This window comes from Leptonychotes weddellii, chromosome 16 (genome assembly GCF_054177405.1).
Source record: "Leptonychotes weddellii isolate Sample4059 chromosome 16, ASM5417740v2, whole genome shotgun sequence".
NCBI lineage: Eukaryota > Metazoa > Chordata > Mammalia > Carnivora > Phocidae > Leptonychotes > Leptonychotes weddellii.
In genome coordinates, this window is record NC_138384.1 from 1,999,025 (window position 1) to 2,017,786 (window position 18,762).

Here is an 18,762-nt window from a genome sequence, read left to right on the forward strand (position 1 = left end):
GGCGCCGGGAGGCCCGCGAGCCCCGCGGCCAGAAGGCGGCGCACCGGGGTGTCGCCCGTCAGGGCCAGTTACTGCGGTCGGTTTGGGCCACCGCGGGCACGAGCCGCGAGTATCACGGTCCGCACGAACACCCTTCGGGGCGGGGCCTCGGTCCCGACAGGAACACCGAGAGGCACGCAGCCTCCGGCTCCCCGGACAGGCGCGTCCTGCGTCCTTTCGGAGCCTGCGGGGCAACGGCAGGCAGGCCAGGGCTCGGGCCGCGACGGGGCCCTCCGACGGCCCAGCCCCAGGGCGCTCGGGAACGACACACGTCTCTAAGAGTCACGACGTGGGCCCACATGCCGGGCGCGCAGCTAAGTCCGCTCTTGGGAAAAAGCAACGAGCGGCTTCAGGGCGCCGCGCGGGCTTCCCTCAGCCGGCCGCGGGGCGGAGACACCGCTGCGGCGCCCGCGACTGCCGGCCAGGAAGCGATCCCCGCGCGGAGGGCTCCGCCCCAAGCCCTCCCTGTGACCCACCCACCCCGGGGCCCCACGCCGCCAGAGGCCAATCAGCCGCCAGATGAGGGCACATGCCTAGAAGGCAGCACATGATTGGCTAAGCTCGGGCACGGCAGCGGCGCGCGGGGGCCATCGGGCCGGAAGGGCGGGGCCGGGGGCGGCAAGCGGACGGAAGGGGTGGGGCCCGCGAATGGGCGGGCCCGTGCGTGCGCGTGCGCGCGCGCGCGCGGGCTGGCCTCGGGGAGGAGCCACACGCGTGAGGGCCGGCCCTGCTGTCGTCACCCGCCTCACGATGGTCACCACCATCACCACCACCGCGACCCTGTCGGAGCCGCGGCGGGCACTTCCGGGGGCCCTCGGGTGTCCGTTGGGTCTGTCAGCACGCACTCCCCCGAGCGCGTCGCGGCAGGCAAGTGCGTCCCTGAGCCCCGCTCGCCGGGCCGCGGACGCCGCACCCGGGGCGGCCCCAGCCCCGTCCCTGGGGGGCCCGGGCCCCGGTCGCTCCGGCCCAGAGGTGGCTGGAGCACGTAGGCAGGGCAGAGGGCACGCCTATGCTGACGTAAGCACCGGAGGGCCATTTAGTGTTTCCCGACCTGAAAACGTCAGGGGAGGGTCTCCGGGCTCGGGTCCCCGCGCTGGGGACTGTGGTCAGGGACCGTCCGTCCGTCCGTCAGCTGCGCTCCCCTGGAGCCAGCACCTCTGGAGGCTGACAGCCTCGACGCAGAGGGATCTGCTCCTGCCCTAAATTTGGGCACGAAGCCCCAGAATGAGTCTCGCCGGGCTGACCCGTGAGCCGCTCTGCTGAGAGCCGGGCGTCAGCTTCGGGGCTGGGGCCTGGGGGGGGGTCGGACCCGTCTGAGGGGCGGGCACTGAGATGGGGGTGGCCCCCCGTCCTTGGCAGCAGCGTGCCACCGCCTCCGTTGGCCAGCATGAGCTGGGCGAGCGGAGCGCAGGGACCTGACATGTAGCCGTGACGAGGCCGGTTATGGTAGAAGGGAAGCACGACAGCGCTGTCCGGTCTTACGGTTCCCGCGTCTCACAGCCCTGAGACTCATCACCGCCAGGGGGACTTGCTCTGCTTTGTGTTCCCTTTAGGCCCCCTGGGGACTGCGTGTGGCCTTCTAGCGACTCGTTCCTGGGGGCGGGGCAGGTGCTGGGGAGGAATAGCAGTGGCGGCCCCAAAGGCAGTTCCATTTACCGTACAGTTTCGACAGTCTTTGCCTTCAGTATTCCAAGTAAGCTCTGGGGTGCCCTAGGGGGTGTGGTTGGGAAGTTCTCACCAGGTTGGAGCCTTCCTGTCATTCCCTGAAGGGCCCAGCACAAGGTTAGCTGGAGAGTGGGTGAAGCCAGTAGGTTTGGGAAAGCAGGACTTTACGATAGCCCGACATTCAGGAGCATGCGTCCACCTGCTTCTGTTGTCAGCCCCTACGCCCCTCTTAGTCTCCGAAGGATGCCCCCTCCCTCCCTGGGGTTTAGTGACGGGAGTCGGTTCCAAGAAAGCCGGCCCAGGTCCTCACCCAGCAGTGCCGCCCCCCCCCCCCCCAATTTACACAAAGCTCAGAACTTTCTAAGCCTTCCTGTTCTTGTTTTCTAGGAAGAGCACATTTCAAACCTTTGGGAAAGAAGTGTGCCTCATAGATCATTCGGTAAGGAAAGCAAACTCTCAGCAGCTTTGCTCCAACTCCGATAAGGCCGTGGGTTTGGGAAAGTGGAGACAGTGGGTGGGTCCACAGCATCTCATGAGGATGTGGCAGACACGGAGTCTGTGGTTCCAGGGCCCATCAGCTGGCCCCCAATATCTCTGTAGGGTCACCCACTGCCTCCCCCACCCCTGGCTCCTGAAGACACTTCAACACAGGGATTCAGGAGGCCTGGGAGAACAGTAGTGCCCCCTAATGTACCTGCTCTGGGCATCAGCTTCTTCACCTGACCCTGGAGAGGATGACTTCCCTGCTCCTTCCTGCATGTTGGCGTGGTGAGGATCCCGGGATGGATGTGGAAGCCTTTGTGAATGTAAAGCACTGATGGCAGATTGACATCCAAGGAGAGCAACCCTCTCCCCACCGCAGTCGGTTGTACTCCCCCAGACTTGCCCATGGTAACGCGGCAGGAAGTGGCTGGGAATCCTAGCAGCTGGTCTGCAGGCTCCGCTGGTCCCCCTCTAACTGACTCTGGAGAGTGAGCCATGGTAGCCTGCCTCTTGCTGAGCTGCAGGAGGAGCTGGGGCCCCTGTTCCCTGCCCCTGGACGCCCGGCCTCAACCCTGGCTCTCTCCAAGCATTCATTGACTATTCCAGAGAGTTCCTTGGCTCACATTGCAAACACAGCAGCATGTTTAATTCTGTCTTTTCTGGCTCTTGCTCAGATGTGTCCCGTCCCCAGCACTGTTCATCGAGAGCCCATCTGCTGTGAGTGCCAGGCCAAATTCGGGGGCTGCCTGCCAGTGCCCAGGGTCAAGGCGGCGTTGCCTTACTGGGTTCCTTTGTCCTTGAGACCCCGAAAGCAGGTAGGTGACTTGGACCAGGGCTGCTTCGTCTAGTCCAGGGTTAACTTAAGGGGAACAGTCACCCCTCAAAATCAAAGATGTCATATGTGTGATTTCTTACAATTTCTGGGAGACAGTTTTTGTGTGTTTTTTTTTTAAATCCAGTTTTTTTTTTTTTTTTTTTTCAAAAACCAGATCTATGGAGTTAAGACTGGCATGTGATAACTGCACATATGTGAAGTGTACAGTTTGCTGAGTCTTGACATAGATATCCATCTGTGAAACCACCACGGCTGCTGAGCTGACGTGCATACACACAACCCTGAAAGGTTTCCTTGTGCCCCTTTGTGACTCCCCCCAGCCTTCCCCGCCCTGCCATCCCCAGGCAACCACTGATCTGTTTCTGTCACCCCAGATCAGCTTGCATTTTCTCAGATTTTATATAAATGGAATCATATAGTAGGTCCTCTTTGGCCTCGTTCACTCAGCATAATTATTTCCGAGCTTCCTCCATGTGGTTGCTGAGTGGTGCTGGGTAATGTCCATCATATGACTGGACCACAGTGCAGCCATTCGTCTAGTGAAGGACATTTGCACCATCTCCACAAGTTTTGTTTATTACAAATAAAGCTGCTGTGGATGTTTGTGTACAAGTCTTTGTATGAACATACCTTCATGTCTCTTGGGCAAATGGCTAGGAGTAGACTTGTTGGATCATGGGGTAAGTGTATGTTTAACTTTTTAAGAAACTGTCAACTGTTTTCCAAAGTGGTTGTATCATTTTACATTCCCACCAGCAGCGTATGAAGTTCCAGTTCCCCCATATCCTCAGTAACACGTGGTTTGGTCAGTCTTTTAAATTTTAGCCATCTTAATAGGTGTGCGTCTTGCTCTGGCTTTAGTTTGTATTTCCATAGTAACTGGTGATGCTGAGTGTCTCCTCCATATGCTGTTGCCATCTGCATGTCTTACTTGATATGTGTTCAGATATTTTGCCCATTTAGAAACATTGGGTTGTTTGCTTTTTTTTTTTTTAAATTATGGAGTTTTGAGAGTTCTTTATATATTCTGGATATAATATGAGATATTCAATTTGTAAACATTTCTGCATGTTTTTGACTTGTTCTTTTATTCTCTTATCAGTATTTTTCACAGAGCATAAGTTTTAAATTTTGATGGAGTCCAGTTTATCAATTTGACCTTTTCTGGATCTTGCTTAGGTGTGCTCCTCCCCCCAGCACAGTGGTAGGACATGCTTTCCAAGTATTCCTAAAAAATCTTAGCTTACGCCAAGGTCAGAAAGGTTTCTCCTTTATTTTCTTCTGGAAGTGTTATAGTTTACAGTTTGTGTTTAGGTCTGTGATCCATTTTAAGTTAATTTTTGTGTATAGCTTGAGGTATGGTTGAAGTTCCTTTGCTTTCGTCGTGGGTGTCCAGTTGTTCTAATGCCACCTGTCATAGAGCCTATGCTTTCTCCCCTGGCTGGCCTTTGCAACTTTGCCAGGAACGAGCTGTGCATGTAGCTGTGGGTCTGTTTCCGGACTCTGTTCCTTCTGCTGCTCTCGTTGTCTGCATGCCGCCACGCTGTCTCCATTACTGTGACTTTATAAGGAGCCGTGTGTCCTCCAATGCCGGTTCTCTTTCTTTAAGTTGGTCATTCTAGTTTCCTTGCATTTCCATGTGAGTTTTAGAATCCATCTGCCAGTTTCTACAGAAATGTCCTGCTGGGAGTTTGGTTGGTCTTTTTTGTGTAAATTAGTGTAAAGAGAGTGATCATCTTAATAACACTGACTCTTCTGACCCGAGAATGTGGTGACCTCTCTATCTGTGTAGGCCTTTCGTGTTTCTCAGGGGTCGCTTGCAGTCAGCAGTGCACGGGTCTGACATACCTTCTGTCACATTGATCCGTAAGTTTTTCATAGCTTTGATGACATCATTTTAAAAATTCGGTTTATGATTGTTCATTGCTAGTATTTAGAAATACCACTGATTTTTGTATTTTGATCTTGCAGTCTACAATAATGGTTACCTCCTTTATTCTCGTAGCTCTTTTTGTAGATTCCATCAGATTTTCTACGTAGATGATCATGTCATCTGCAGAGAGAGATGATTTCATTCCTTCCTTTACAGTTTGGATGCCTTTTATTTTTCTTGCCTGATACCCTGGCTAGAACTTCCAGTACACTGTTGAGTGGAGTGGGGAGACAAGACGTCCTTGTCTTCTTCCTCATCTTAGAGGGACAGCATTCAGGTTTTCACCATGAAGTAGGATGTTAGCTGTTGGTTTAGATGCCCTGCATCAGGCTGAGGGAGTTCTGGCTATTCCTAGTTTGCTGAGAGGTTTTATCCAAAATGAACATTGGATTTTTTCTATCTATTGAGATTATCACTTTTTTTCGTTTGTTAATATGATGGATTGCATTGGTGGATTTTCAAAAGTTACACCATTTCCTAGGAGAAACCCCCTTTAATCATGATGCATTCTCCTTCATATATTTGATTAGAAGTTTTGCATGTTTATTCATGAGGGATATTGATCTGCATTGTCCTTGTTTGCCTTTGTATTTGGGTAACGCTGGCCTGGTACAATGAGTTGAGAAGTATTCTCTCATTTTCAGTTTTTTGAAGACTTTGTGTAGAATTGGTATTATTTCTTCCTTTAATGTTTGGTAGGATTTACCACTGAAGCCATGTGGGACAGAGCTTCCTTTGTGGGAAGGTTTTTCACTACAAGTTTAATTTTTCCGTAGATACAGAGTTATTTCGGTTATCTGCTTCTTATTTAGCAAGCTTTAAGGAATTTACCCATTACATCATTGTCAAATTTATTGGCATGATGTTATTCATAATATTTTCTAATTACTCTTTTAATATCAGTAGAATCTGTAGTGAGGCCATCTCTCTCATTTCTTGTTTTTTAGTAGACTTTCAAAGGGGTCACTGGCTTCAAGATGACTGAGTCATGTTCTAGGCAGTGATGACGGCCTTAGTCCCTCCTGTTGGTCACTGTATCATTTGAAAGTTGGGCAGGGTAGATATTATTGTACCCCTCTAAAAGATGGGCAGACTGAGGTCCAGAGTGGGGCAGGCTTTTCTAAGGTTCCGCAGTCAGTTCATAGCACACGAGGGATTAGAATCCAGAATTCTCTCCACTGAGTTGTGCTGCTGGGCGTCAGGGAGGAGGTGGCCCTAAGCAGGATGGAAGGAATACAAAGGCCAAGGTGCCGAGCCTGTCTCATGTTTTCCGGCTGGTCTCCCTGCCTCTGTCCTCTCTAGCTCTGGCTGTCCATGTTCTGATCGGCAGCCCCATGAGCTTTTAAAACTGTGGATCTGGTCCTATCACTCCTCTGTAGCTCCCAACTTCTGAGTGTGGAACAAAGTCCCAGACACAGTTCCTGGGGTCCTTCCTGATCTTGCCCCCGCCTGGCTCCAGCCTCCTTTCCACTTGCCCCTCAGGCTTCTGTTCCAACAGAGGGAAGGGTTAGGTGCAAGTAACAGGAAACTGACCCACAGTGGGTTCATCCAGTCTTGGTAGAGAGAGGACTCTTCTAGGATTGGCTTTATGGCTGAACAGTGTGTTTAAGGACCAGAGTCTTTTTATCCTTTACGCATAGTGTTGGCACTGTCATCTTTAGTGTTTCGAGATGTTGGCCATGGGTCTCTTTTTTACACCGTGATACACATGGCAGAAAGTGAGCCTTTCTGGGGTCCTCCTTTTCTCAGGGGAGGCATAGAAGGCTTACCTTCCCATTCTGCTCTCTCATCAGGGATAAAAAAATTCCCAGACGCCCCAGCCAACTTCTCTTTTGTCTTTTTGTCCTCACCTCCAGACTCATTCCTGGCAAAGCCCTGACTGGCTGGTGCTGCTCCCTTGGGACTGGGCACTTTGCCCCTTGAGTAAAGCTGGGTTCTTTTAACAAGGGGGGCTGGGGAATGATTGCTGCGAGGGCAGCCTATAGGGTGTGCCTGGGAAGTTCGTTCTGTCCACATCCTGAGGGCTCTCCAACAGGCACATGCTGCTCTGCTGCCTTCTCCACCTAGCCGGCCCTTGTGGCGCAGCGCAGTGATGCTTCCCAGACAGACTTTCCCGGCCTGGAGTTTCTCCCCACTCCTGCTCCCCCGCATCCTGGCATTTATTCTGTCAGCGGACAGCGCTGCATAGTGAACTGCTGTGGGCAGGACGGGTCTTTGCTCCTAGCGCCGTGCATGCTCAGAGAGTGTGCTCAGCCAGCGCTTGGTGGATGGGGCAGAACCGGCCCGAGTATGCCTGTCCTGTTGGGCAGTGCCATGTTGGCAGGAGGTGGGGTGGGACGGAGGTTCCTGGGTTCTCCAGAACCCCTTCCATCTCTTCCTTTGGATGACCCTTCCGCCCCGGGCCCTCCCCTGTGGGGTCCTGTGCTTTGCAGCATGTCGCACACCTTCTCTGGGCCACTTCTCCTCTGCCTCGGGAAGTCAGCAGGGTCCACTCACAAGTAGGTTTTGTTGTCTTTTCTAACGTGCGACCTGAGCACATGGCGGGAACTTACGCTGGTTCAGGGGGGATACCCCGGCTGCGCCTCCCCCGAGGCTTCCCTGTGCAGCCCGGAGATGTGCTGTGCGTGTGCTCTTTCACTAGCGGCACGTGACACATTGCCTGACTGCCTGCCTTCAAACTGCAGTCCCTGTCATTGTGAGCGGCTCAGCTGGGTGGGCCGGCCCCACCTGCCCCTGATCTAGGGGCCAGTGTGCAGGCCCAGACGTTTAGAGGCCTGTGTGGCCGCTTTGCCTGGCCAGACCTGGCTGCCGTCACTTCCTCCTCGTTCTGTGCGCCAAACCCCTGCACGGCCTAAGCGAAGTCCGGGGGCGGGCTCCATGCTGCCCCTCTGCCGGAACGAACGGGGGTCCCGGGGCAAAGGGCAGGGCTATGGGGAGGGTAGAGAATGAGACAAGGCCGTGTGGTCCCAACAACTCATGCCCAGGAGTCATAGCACGTAGATTTTCTGTAAAAACTGCACATGGCTGCATACCGGGCCTGTGTGCTATGTTTCCCACTCCACATCATGTCTCTGCATTCATTCACATCAGGACAGACGGGTCTGCCTTGCACTTTCCAAAGCCTGCCCATTCCCTGTTGTCCCCGTGTCCCTGCCAGACAGGCCCTTGGGCTCTTGGGCCATGACAGCTGTGCTGCAGCTACTGTTCTTGGGAGCGTCGTTCTGCAGGTACACACGTGTCCCAGAGTGGAACTGCTGGATCAGACACTGTCCATTTTAGACTCTGACCCATGTTTTCAGAAAGCTTTGTAGCCAAGAACGCTGAGGCTCAGAGAGGCTAAATGTTGTGCCCAGGGGCCACTCCCGGAGGCCTGCAGACTCAAGACAGAGCCACGTCTCCTGACTGTAGTTCACGTGTCCCACCATGGCAGCCATGTAGACCTCCCACTGCAGAGGCGCAGGCAGCCCCAGGGAATGTCGTGAGGGGGAGACTGCTCCCTCAGCTGGGTGGTTGGGGTGGGCCTGTGGGAGGTTACAGAAGAGGAGCTCCCCAGGGCCCTGTCCCAGGGCAAAGGTTTCTGGGGTACAGCCCCTTTGGACCTTCTCTTCCCTTCCTCTCTGTTAGATCCAAAAGATGGTCCGGTTTCCTATCCCCAAAACCTCCGAGGCATGCCCCTGCCCATGCCACCGCTTTGGGGGCCGCCTCCCGATGCCTAGGGATCAGGCCGTGATGCCCTACTGGGTGCCCCAGGCCCTGAGGCCTCACAAGAAGGTAAGAGGGAGGCTCACGGCAGCGAGGCCCCAGAGGGACCCGGAGATGGGGTGGAGGGTGCTGGGTTCTTTCCCCACAGTGGCCTCCACTGGTGTCTGGGGTCTCCTGGAAGGCACAGTGAGTGCAGTGGAGTGTAGGAGGCGGGTGTGTGCAGGGGAGGGCCAGCTCGGTGTCCTGGGGGGTGCTGGGAGGGTGGGCCGCACGGCTCTCTAAAGGGGGTCTCTCATCACTGCCCCCACCTTTAATGCCGTCTCTCCTGCCTCCTACTCCTTCCTCCTCTTCTGCACATCCCTCACCTTGCCTCAGCGCCCTCTCCAGCTCTCTGGGCATCCTGGCAGGCAGAGGGAGGAGCCGGGAAGGTCCATCGCTCTGAATTTCTGTCCTGGCTTTTCAGCTCTGTCTGGGCGCCTCCAGGGCTCTGGGTTCCAGGGCGGTGACTCCTGGGGTTGCTGGCCAGGTCCAGTCCTCCTCAGCCCCATGGCCCCTTCTCTCCCATGCTTTCTGGGTGTACTGGGTGGTCGATAGAGGCTTTCTTTCTGCCTTCATCCACTTATCATTTGCTGGTTTTCTCTCATCAAGTAGCAGACTGTCCCCAGAATTAAGACTCAGAGGCCCTTTAAAAGGGGACCATGGCTTGCATTCTGAGCTGGCCACAGCCCTTTCCTGGTTTCCGGCCCAATCCCTGGGCCCACCCTTCTGGTAGACCACCAGGCTGGGCTGACACATCTGCCCCCATTCTTTTCTTTTAGGTGGTGAAAAGGCAGCAGAGTTGTAAAGGCATCCAAGGTAACCGAGCATACGTGTTTCATCCCCTCACTCCCCAAGGAAGGCGGGGTGTCATGGTGGGGATGGGGAGACTTCTCTCATCCCCAGGTATCTGTAAAACAGAGATGGGCATGTGACACACATACCGCATCTTCACCCCCTTTTCTTGCCAGGCGTCGCTAGCCATCTACCATTTTTCCCCAGGGAACCTAGAGAAGCCTTACACTCTACCAGTCTATCTGCCTTGGCTTTCAAGATGAAGCCAATTTGCAGCCTGGAGTTAGATGGTATCTAAAGTGTATTTTCTTTTAGGCTCTAATCTTCCATAGTTTGTGACATTGTGTGTGTGTGTTCTGGCGTATACATACACACATACACTTATGATCTAGTAAGTGTATTTACTAGTGATACGGTACCTATGCCTACATTTACATGTGCAGGACACAATGTATGTTTGTGACGTATTTAGGTATGCACTCATTTTGTGGTACATTTATACATTTATGTATTTGAGAGCTAGTATGCACACGTCCACGTATTTCTGGCAGACGTGGTCCATACCACGGATACGTATGTTCATGATGTGGTATGTATCTGCAACAAAGCGTGTTCGTGGATTTATGTATCTGTGAGCCGGTATATACTTATGCACTCACATCAGCCCTTGAGGAGGTGGCATCTCCATCCCCACCTTTATTTTCTTTGTCTCTAAAACAAATGGGTTGGATTGCTCTTGAAGGCCTTGTCCGGGACCGATGGCCAACATGTATGCTTCCTCTGCATTGCACGCGAGCAAAGGAGTGGACATGCTGGGTGGTTCGCATCAGGTCCTCCCCTTGCCCAGCCGTTCCCGTGCTGTGTGTGGTGAGCAGCCCTTGCTGGAATCTGTGAAGGAGGGAATGGATGGATGCCAGGCTGGGGCTCGGTTCTTGTGATGGGCGAGCAGTTGAGCGGCCTGCCCAGAACCCAGGAGCATAGGGCCGGGTGGGAGAGTGCCCAGGAAATGAGTGGCCACCAGCCAGCATGCCCACCTCTTAATGCTGCAAAATTACTATTTTCCCTGGTAATAAGAGTTACACAATTAGGAGCAGCACAGATGGACATAGCCTTTGTGGGGGCAGTTTAGAGGCATCTATCAAATTATTTTTTATTAAGATATAATTGAAATAGAACATTATATTAGTTTCAGGAGTATGTGTAACGGTTTGATACTTATATTTTTGTGAAATGACCGATACAGTAAGTCTAGTTAACATCTCTCACCTCATATAGTTAACAAACTTTTTTTCTTGTGATGAGAACTTTTAAGATCGACTCTCTTAGCAACTTTCAAATATACAATACAGTATTATTAACTATGGTCGTGCTGTACGTTAGAGCCCAAGGACTTATTTATTTTATAAGTAGAAGTTTGTACCTTTTGACCACTTCACCCATTTCTCCCATCTGTCAACTTTTGTAATACGCGTCATCTTTACTCCAGCAAGCCCATGTCCGGGTAATGTCTGGTAGACACTCCCACATGCATGCCTGTCTGCAGCAGCAGTGTCCTTGGCAAGGTGTCCGAAGCAGCTGAAATGTCTCCCAGTGGGAGGATGGACATGCGTGAGGGTGTATTTGTAATGTGGCACCTGCCATGTAGAGCACGCAGCCCTTAGGGACGACGGGAGGGAGCCCCAGACACACTGCAGTGAAGAAAAACAAGTTGCTGCAGGCCGTGCAGCTGGACCCCATTCCTGTGGCTCTGAAAAACTGAAGTCCTGTGTGGGTGTGGATGCGGGTTGGCGGTGTGTGTCTGGGCTGACCGAATAGGTGACCTGTGGGTGTGGGGAAGACAGGAGCTCAGGAACTCAAAGAGCACGACTGGGGGCCGTATAATCAACAAAACAGAAAGCAGCATGTTGGCTCCAGTTTGGGGGAGAAGAGCCAGAAATCCCTTTAAGAAAGAAACCACAGTAGGAGGATAAGAACAGTTGGAGAAACTGCTCTTTTAACTGTGTAATCATACATTTGTGGGTTATTTTTATTGGTTGTTTTTGGTTTTGAATACTCTGCATCTTTAGGAAAAGCTAAAAGCTCGGCTTATTGTTGAATCCTATGCATCAATTTGATACATGTTCAAAAGCTAGTATTAACTTTTCTCCAGTCCTTGTTTAATAGTGCTGGCAGTTTATACAAACAACGAGTCAAGCCTTAACCCATTCAGGCCCGAAGATGTTCCCAGGACAGGACTGAGAGCCCAGGTCTCACTGGTACCAGCTCCCCTTGAACTTTGTGTAGAGTGATTTAAAAGTATGATTTAAAAAAAGTTATTTAAAAATATTTCCCTTAGCCTCAAATCCAGATTATTTCTGTTTTAAAGAGAAAAATCTGTATTTTTCATCTTGTATTTTCTTTGTAAAGAGGGGGCTTATCTGCTTTTCTTCCCTATGCTTTTGCAGTAGGATTGTTTAATAAAGAAAATATTGTGTTCTATATTAACCATGCTTTTACACGTTAGTATAATTAGAGTAGTAATGTAACATATAATATGCCAAATAGAGTATGCGTGTGGTACATGTAATATATAAATATAGTGTAATTTGTAGTCGTAACATGCTCTAATATAAATTAGTGTAATATAAATAAGATGTGATGTCGGAAGGGTCCCATGTGGTCCAAAGCAGATCTCAAAAGCTAGCAACTGGAGTCCCATTTGTGGTTGTGGTTTTTTCAGATACTCCCATAAATCCCATGTTTCCGTCACTAAATTCTACTCATTATCAACTTCTTGCCAGTCTGGTTTCATCTGAGCTTCACCCACTTGTTCCCCCCCCTTGAGAAAAAAACCCAAAAAATTAATGGGAGGCACATCCCAGCTAAATTCTATGGTTTTTCATCCCTAACTAGCTCATCATGTGGCTATAAGGGATAAAGATGCTGGCATGAGCCCCCAGTCAGCCCAGAAATAAGTAGACAGCGGTGTTCTCTTCATCTCCATGGGTGTCGGTCAGCGTCCGCACTCTCGGGGCCGTGACCAGACTTGCCGGGACGCCTGGCATCCTTGCCCTGGGTTCTGGAGGGTTCTCCCCTCTGTGGTGTGCACATGTGGCACTCTGCCCCCACTCTGCCCCCACTCTGCCCGCGGCCTGACTCGCTTTCTCGCCTAGAACCCGCCCTGGACTTGCGCTCCTGGTACAACCGCTGGCGGATCTGCTGTGACGGGCGCCTCCTCCTCAAGTGGCAGCAGCTCCAGGCCCTTCACCAGCATGAGCCACTGGCCCCAGGGAGGGGAGTGAGCCCCCCGGCCCCCCTCGTGCCCTTCAGCCTCCTGACCCTCCTGCAGGCGGTCCTGAGGGTCGTGGTGGCCATTCGGTGAGCAGGCACAGGGCGGGGGCAGTGGGGGCCCTGGGCCCATCTCACTCCCCGGTCTTTTGGGTCAGGGGCTGGGGGTTTAGTTGAATCCAGGATGGGGGAGAAGTTGGCTGTGGCTGAAGAAAGGGTAAGGAATGGCTGCAGCGGGATCACCATGGTGCTGTTCTCACCGTCCAGAGTTAGTTGCTCACACCCTACGTGGGGATCTTACTCCAGCACACACTTAATGGACAAGCAGTCCAGGCACATCAGAGCTGACGGTGGGGCACTGGGCATCTTGGGGCAGCCTGCCTTTCTTCACCTCGTCCCCGTGGCTGCCACTGGTTCCAGTTTGCACACATTTCCGTCACGTCGAGATTGAAGGTGGCTGTTAGAGGCCGCTTGCCCAGCCACCCCGCTGGGGAGTAAGCACAGCTTCCGGCCTGGGGACCTGCGGCCTCTCCCCCCCCGGCCTGGTCCCAGCCATCGAGGCTCCATTTTGGAAGGCCTTTGCCCCAGCCTCGACCCCACCAGCCTCACTCAGGCCTTTTCACTTAGATCCCCACCTAGGCCCTCCTCCAGGATGTTCCTCCCAACCCCCTGCCTGGGGACAGGCAGGACTGCTTCTTTTGGTCTCGTACTCAGGCTCTTTGATCACAGCTGTGTGCAAGGACATGCAGATACACAAATGCATGTGGATAGAAGATGTGCAAAACTGTATCAGCAGATCAAATTTATATATATTGATTTGTTTGCTTCTTAATCGTCCATCTTCCTGTAATTGTAAGAGGAATGTACTAGAAAGTGTCCAGTATCTGAAAATGGTTGTTGGTGTCTTCTGTCCAGTGTCCTCGTTGGTGTTGTTCACAGCAGGGGGTTAGCTCTGTCTTTGTCTCTGGTCCTGGCTGGAAGCAGAAGGCCTGCCCCCCTGCTGGTCTGCTCTCCTGGTGTTGGGCACTGGTATTTCCTCTAACCCTGTGATTACAAACGATGCCACAGGGCGCATCCACATGCGAGTGCCCCTGTGGACCTGCAGCCTCTCTGGGGCATGTGCTCTTGGGCAGGGGGCCGGTGGCTCTGGGTGATCTGTGAGCGTGAGTAGGCTCGTGAAACCGTGAGATTGTTTCTTCTTTGCTTTGCGTGAAGATTCAACTTTTCTTTGTGTGTGTTTGCCAACTTGACCGTCACAATGAGTTGGACTCCCCGGTGCCCACTCTGGGAAGCGTAAGAAGCAGCTCGGCTGTAGATGGTACATGAGGTAGATGGTCAGAGTAGGCCAAAGGGAAGGTGCTAATGACCGTGGAGGAGGCGTTTGCCTCAGAGCCAGGCTCTTGGGCTGAGGTACAGGTGCCAGCCAGATGTCCAGGAGAACTCTCTTGTCTGCGGGGTGCTCTGTGAGATCCCCCAAACTGTTTGACCAGCTTCTCTCAGGAGAAGTTGCCAGCTGCCTGTGGGCTGGCCTGGCAGAGATTTGCTAGAACTGTGAAGGCCTCCGGAGGGGAGGTGAGCTTGAGACTTCCCCAGCAGGGACCCTTGAAGAGTTGTGACAGTCAAACGGGCCTTCTCGATGGGGCCCACTGCAGCCGCATCGGGTCCCTTTCACAGCTGCACAAGGCGGGGACTCTCCTTCCCGGCCCGAGGGGGAGAGTGGGCTCTGGGGGCTGAGTGCCTCATCCGAGGACCCACGGCTGGAAGTGAGCCAGCTACGACACACCCTGGCGTCGCCTCCCTGTACCCTTTCCTGCCTGGGCTCCTCGGGGACTCAGATGGCATCCTCCTCCACTGTGGGGGTCCCCCCGCCTTCCAACCCAGGGAGGCTCCCTACCAGGTCCTGCCAGGGCGGCATGGGCTCAGCATGGGGCACAGTTCCAAGTAACTGCATTTCTCTTTGCTTTCCAGCCACTTGTTTTGGGTTTGAAGTTGGAGTCTTCAGCTACTGCCGAGAACATCAACGAAAATGTCAGTCATAATCGAGGTCTTTAACGAAAGCCGTCAAGTCAGGAGGAGTCTGTGATAAGCCACCATTTTCTCAGGTCCTATAACTCACACCAGGGTTGGGTCTAAGTTCTTTCTCATCAGGCAGTGCTCCGTTGTGCTGCTGCTGCTGTGGATGCGGGTGAGACTCTGGCGAATGTGGCCAATAAATGTTATTTATGAAACTCCCGAGTGGCGCCTGATTGAATGGTGACACTGGTTACGCTTTTTGGAGGGGGCGCGTTCTCCAGCCCGGCGTCCCTGAGGGAGGGGGGCCGCCTCCGTGCCTCTCTTCCCTCTGCCCGGGACAGCGGTCCCACCGGTGACCGGCCGGAGGTGCTGTGGGCACCTGTGTCAGGCGGCTCGCACTTCAGTGAGTTGCATAAAATTAGGGCAGTTGAGGTTTTTTAAACTGAGATGTCATTCACATCATAAAATTCACCTTTTTACAGCATATGATTCAGTGGATTTTGGTGTATTTACATGGTTGTGCAGCCCTCCCCCTGCTGTCTCATTCCAGACCCGTGTGGTCACCCCAAAAAAGAAACCGATCCTGCATCACTCCTTCCCTTCTTGCCCGGCCTCTGGCAGCCACCCACCTGCTTTCTGACTTTTCCTGTGCGTGCAGTCCTATGGCATGTGGGTCTGCTCTGTCTGGCGCCTCTCAGTGCACATGTAGCCCACGTGAGCGCGGCATTCCTTTTTATGTGGGTAACCGGGGCTGCTGGGCCTTTGGGTTGTTTCCGCCTGTCGGCTCACCATCACTCGTGCTGCTTTTGTGTAGACATGTTTGCGTTCTTCTTGGGTCTGCACCTGGGAATGCTGGGGCTTGAGGTAATTCCGTTCTCCACAGTGGAAAACTGCCCCATTTTATATTCACATCCATGCCAGCCAGGCAGACCAGTTTGGGTTTCTCCACATCCTTGCTGACACTTGCTGTTAGCCTTGTTTGGATGATAGCCGTCCTTGTGGGTGTGGAGCAGTGTCTCATCATGGTTCTGATCTGCGTTTCCCTGATGACTAGTGACATTGAGTGTCCTTCCGCGTGCTCATCGGCCATTTGCGTGACTTCTTGGAGAGATGTTTGTTCAGACTCATTGCCTGTGTTTTAATTGGATCATCCATTTCTTTCATTGTTGTTGAGTTTGTGTTCTGGCTGTGTTCTGGATGGTAGGTCCTTATCAGATGTATCATTTGCAAGTATTTTTCCCTGTGGGTTGCCTTTTCCCTCCCTTGATGATGACCTTTGAAGTACAGAAGTTTTTAAATTTCCATGAAATCCAGTTTTCTATTTTTTCTTAGGTTGTTGTTTTTTCTTAGGTCAGATGGTCATTTCTCAGAAACCATTTCCTAATCCAGTGTCACAAAGATTTACCTATGTTTTCTCTCTTGCTCTTTTTTTTTTAGATTTTATTTATTTGTCAGAGAGAGCACAAGCAAAGGGGAGCAGCAGGCAGAGGGAGAGGGAGAAGCAGACTCCCCACTGAGCAGGGAGCCCGATGCGGGGCTCGATCCCAGAACCCTGGGATCATGACCTGAGCTGAAGGCAGTCACCCAACCGACTGAACCACCCAGGTGCCCCTACCTATGTTTTCTCATAAGAGATTTATAGTTTACCTCATACATTTGGGGCTTTGATCTATTTTGAGTGAGTTTTGTAACTTTTATATATGGTGTGAGGTACATGCATTTGATGTTCTTTTGCATGTGGATATCCAGTTGTTCCACATAGCATTCTTGAAATGATCAAATTATAGAAATGGAGAACAGACTCGTGGCTGCCAGGGGCTCGGGGGTGTGTGGGGGGTGGGAAGGAAGTAGGTACCATCATCCAAGGACAACATGAGGCATTCTGTGGTGATGGAAACATCCTGTATCTTGATTTTATTGATGTTCTGGTTGTGAGATTATGCTACAGTTTTGCAAGATGTTACCAATTGGGGCAAACTGGATGAGGATAATGGGATTTCTCTGTATTATTTCTTGTAAGTCATTGTGAATCCACGATGATCTCAAAATAAAAGTTTAATTAAAGTAGCACAGTTCGCTTTGGAAGATTTTGAGAATACAGAAGAGTACAGAGGAGAAAGTAGAAACCACTGAACCTTCCCCCACCCCCGACCCCGACCCCGAGTTGACCTCTGTTGCTACCCTGGCAGGAAGGAATGGACGGATTCCCACAGGAACCAGACTTGGGGGTAGGGAACGTGTGAACTGGGGTGGCCACCTTAGAGACGGGAAGAAGACAGAGGTGGGGATCTAGGCTTTGGAGGGCTGAGGATGACGAGGCTGCCATTGGGCCAGGCGCTGGCCCTGTGGGGCATTTGAGTGGGTGGTCCTGGAGGGCCTCCAGGCTTCCCTTGGGGGCATAGTGGTGTTCTCCTAGGGCCCATCTCCACTGGCCTAAGGGTGACACTGAGCATTGTTCATTCACTCAGCAAATATTTATCGGTGCGTACTGTGTGTCAGGCATTGGCAGGGGTGAGCGTAAGACGTGCCCCTGGGCTGATGGGACACTGTAATATGGGGACAGTTGCGTAGTGAGTGAAGTACACGTGAGCGTGGGGCTGGGAGGGCAGGGGGTGCTCTTGACATCCTGTTCACATTCATTCCCATGTTGCCCCACGGACCTGCAGTTCCTGACTGGTGTTCTCTGGCTGGGGGAGCCAGTGCAGGCACAGACTGCATGTGCTAGGGAGTGACGTCCCCGGGGGGAAGCCCTCAGCCAGTTGTGGCTGGGAGCTGTGGTTAAACAGCCAGCCTCCTCCCTGGATGGGACAGCTCTGAGCTGTGTTCTGTACTGTCTCCTGGAGCTCCTTAGCAGGACTGAACCCCACTGTCCTCTGTGCTCACCTTGGTGATGCCCCTTGTCCTGGCTGCTCACCTTCCCAGGCTCACTTCCCCATTCCTTCACAGGCCTCCCTGGATCACCTCTCAATAAAGCACTTGCAGTTAATCCTGGCCTCAGGCTCTGCTTTTCCCGGGGAAACTAATATAAGACAAGGCCTGTGGACCTGTCTTGAGGTCAGGGTAGGTTCCTGGGGGAAGGCGAGTCCTGTTGTCCTGGTGACGAAGGCTGACGACAGTGTGCAGCCGAGGTGTGCAATGTGAGGGCCTGCCCAGGACAGTCCGGAGCATTCTGTCTACATAGGAAGCTTATGCCTAGGAGGGGCAATGACAGGAGGTGGAGTAGGGACCAGACTGCGGGAGGCCTTGGTGGTTTTTTAAAGATCACAGCGCGTCACACTGTGTTTGGGAAAAGCACCGTGGCTGAAGGAAGTTGAATGGAGGCCTGCCTGGAGGCTGCAGCAGAGACGCTGGGATGGTGGCAGCGCTTTTGCTCCAGGTGGAGGGTATGTGACCGCTTTGTTCCGAAATCCCCAGACACATTCCTGGGATGACACGCTCCTCTGCAGTGGGCTGGCCCAGCCCCGGCACTCCTGCCTGTGTGTAAGTTGTCCTGAAGCTTGACAGGAGGAGCCACGAGAGGGCACTAAGAGCCTCTTGTCTGCAAACCGCTTAGAGAGGCTGGAGGAGCTAGGGAGGTCAGGAGGGGTGGGCCCAGCCTTGTGGGGCCCTCCCTTGACCTGCAGCCTCCCTCCCCTCCCGATTGCTTTCTCCAGGACAGGCCCTGAAATCTGCGACCTTCCAGGCAGAATGTGTTCCAAGGAGTTTAAGGAGTTTTGAGAAGGATGCTCCTATGATCCTTGGCGCCTCACACTCAGTCAGGGAGCCCAGAGAAACTGCTCCCTCTGCCTCCCCCTCTTCCCTAGCCCCCTCTCTGCTGCCTCCCCCTCCCCGCTGCCTCCCTGTCTCTCCAGTACCCCTCTGCTGCCTGCCCCCTCCCTAATGCCTCCCTCCTTCGCCCTCACTCCCAGCCCCCTACCTGCTGCCTCCCCCTCTCTTCTAGTCGCCCCTCTGCTGCCTCCCCCCTCCCTAATACCTCCCTCCTTTGCCCTCACTC

General features: G+C 53.0%; 1 protein-coding gene across 7 annotated transcripts; it reads left to right on the top strand.

Moving 5' to 3' along the window:
* The first annotated feature begins 712 nt into the window (after positions 1-712).
* On the top strand, positions 713-18,746 carry C16H16orf95 (chromosome 16 C16orf95 homolog). Of its 7 annotated transcripts, XR_014140757.1 has the most exons (8): positions 917-1,056; positions 2,092-2,143; positions 2,862-3,002; positions 8,580-8,726; positions 9,476-9,512; positions 12,641-12,845; positions 14,724-14,940; positions 16,206-16,325. XR_014140757.1 is itself a non-coding variant. In XM_081806269.1 (7 exons), exons 3-7 carry the CDS (start codon positions 2,862-2,864, stop codon positions 16,330-16,332), a joined length of 657 nt encoding a protein of 218 aa, XP_081662395.1. In that variant the 5' UTR covers positions 713-910; positions 2,096-2,143; the 3' UTR covers positions 16,333-18,692. The 7 variants fall into 7 exon arrangements, 6 of the variants coding, with proteins under 6 accessions (XP_081662395.1, XP_081662394.1, XP_081662397.1 ...); XM_081806269.1 differs by lacking the exons at positions 917-1,056; positions 14,724-14,940 and adding an exon at positions 713-910 and having other exon boundaries at positions 2,096-2,143; positions 16,206-18,692; XM_081806268.1 differs by lacking the exon at positions 14,724-14,940 and having other exon boundaries at positions 16,206-18,691.
* The last annotated feature ends 16 nt before the right edge of the window (positions 18,747-18,762 follow it).

Coding starts and splice junctions, on each gene's coding strand:
- C16H16orf95 (XM_081806268.1), top strand. Junction 2,144..2,861: donor TGTGCCTCATAGATCATTCG/GTAAGGAAAGCA, acceptor GCTCTTGCTCAG/ATGTGTCCCGTCCCCAGCAC. Junction 3,003..8,579: donor CCTTGAGACCCCGAAAGCAG/GTAGGTGACTTG, acceptor CCTCTCTGTTAG/ATCCAAAAGATGGTCCGGTT.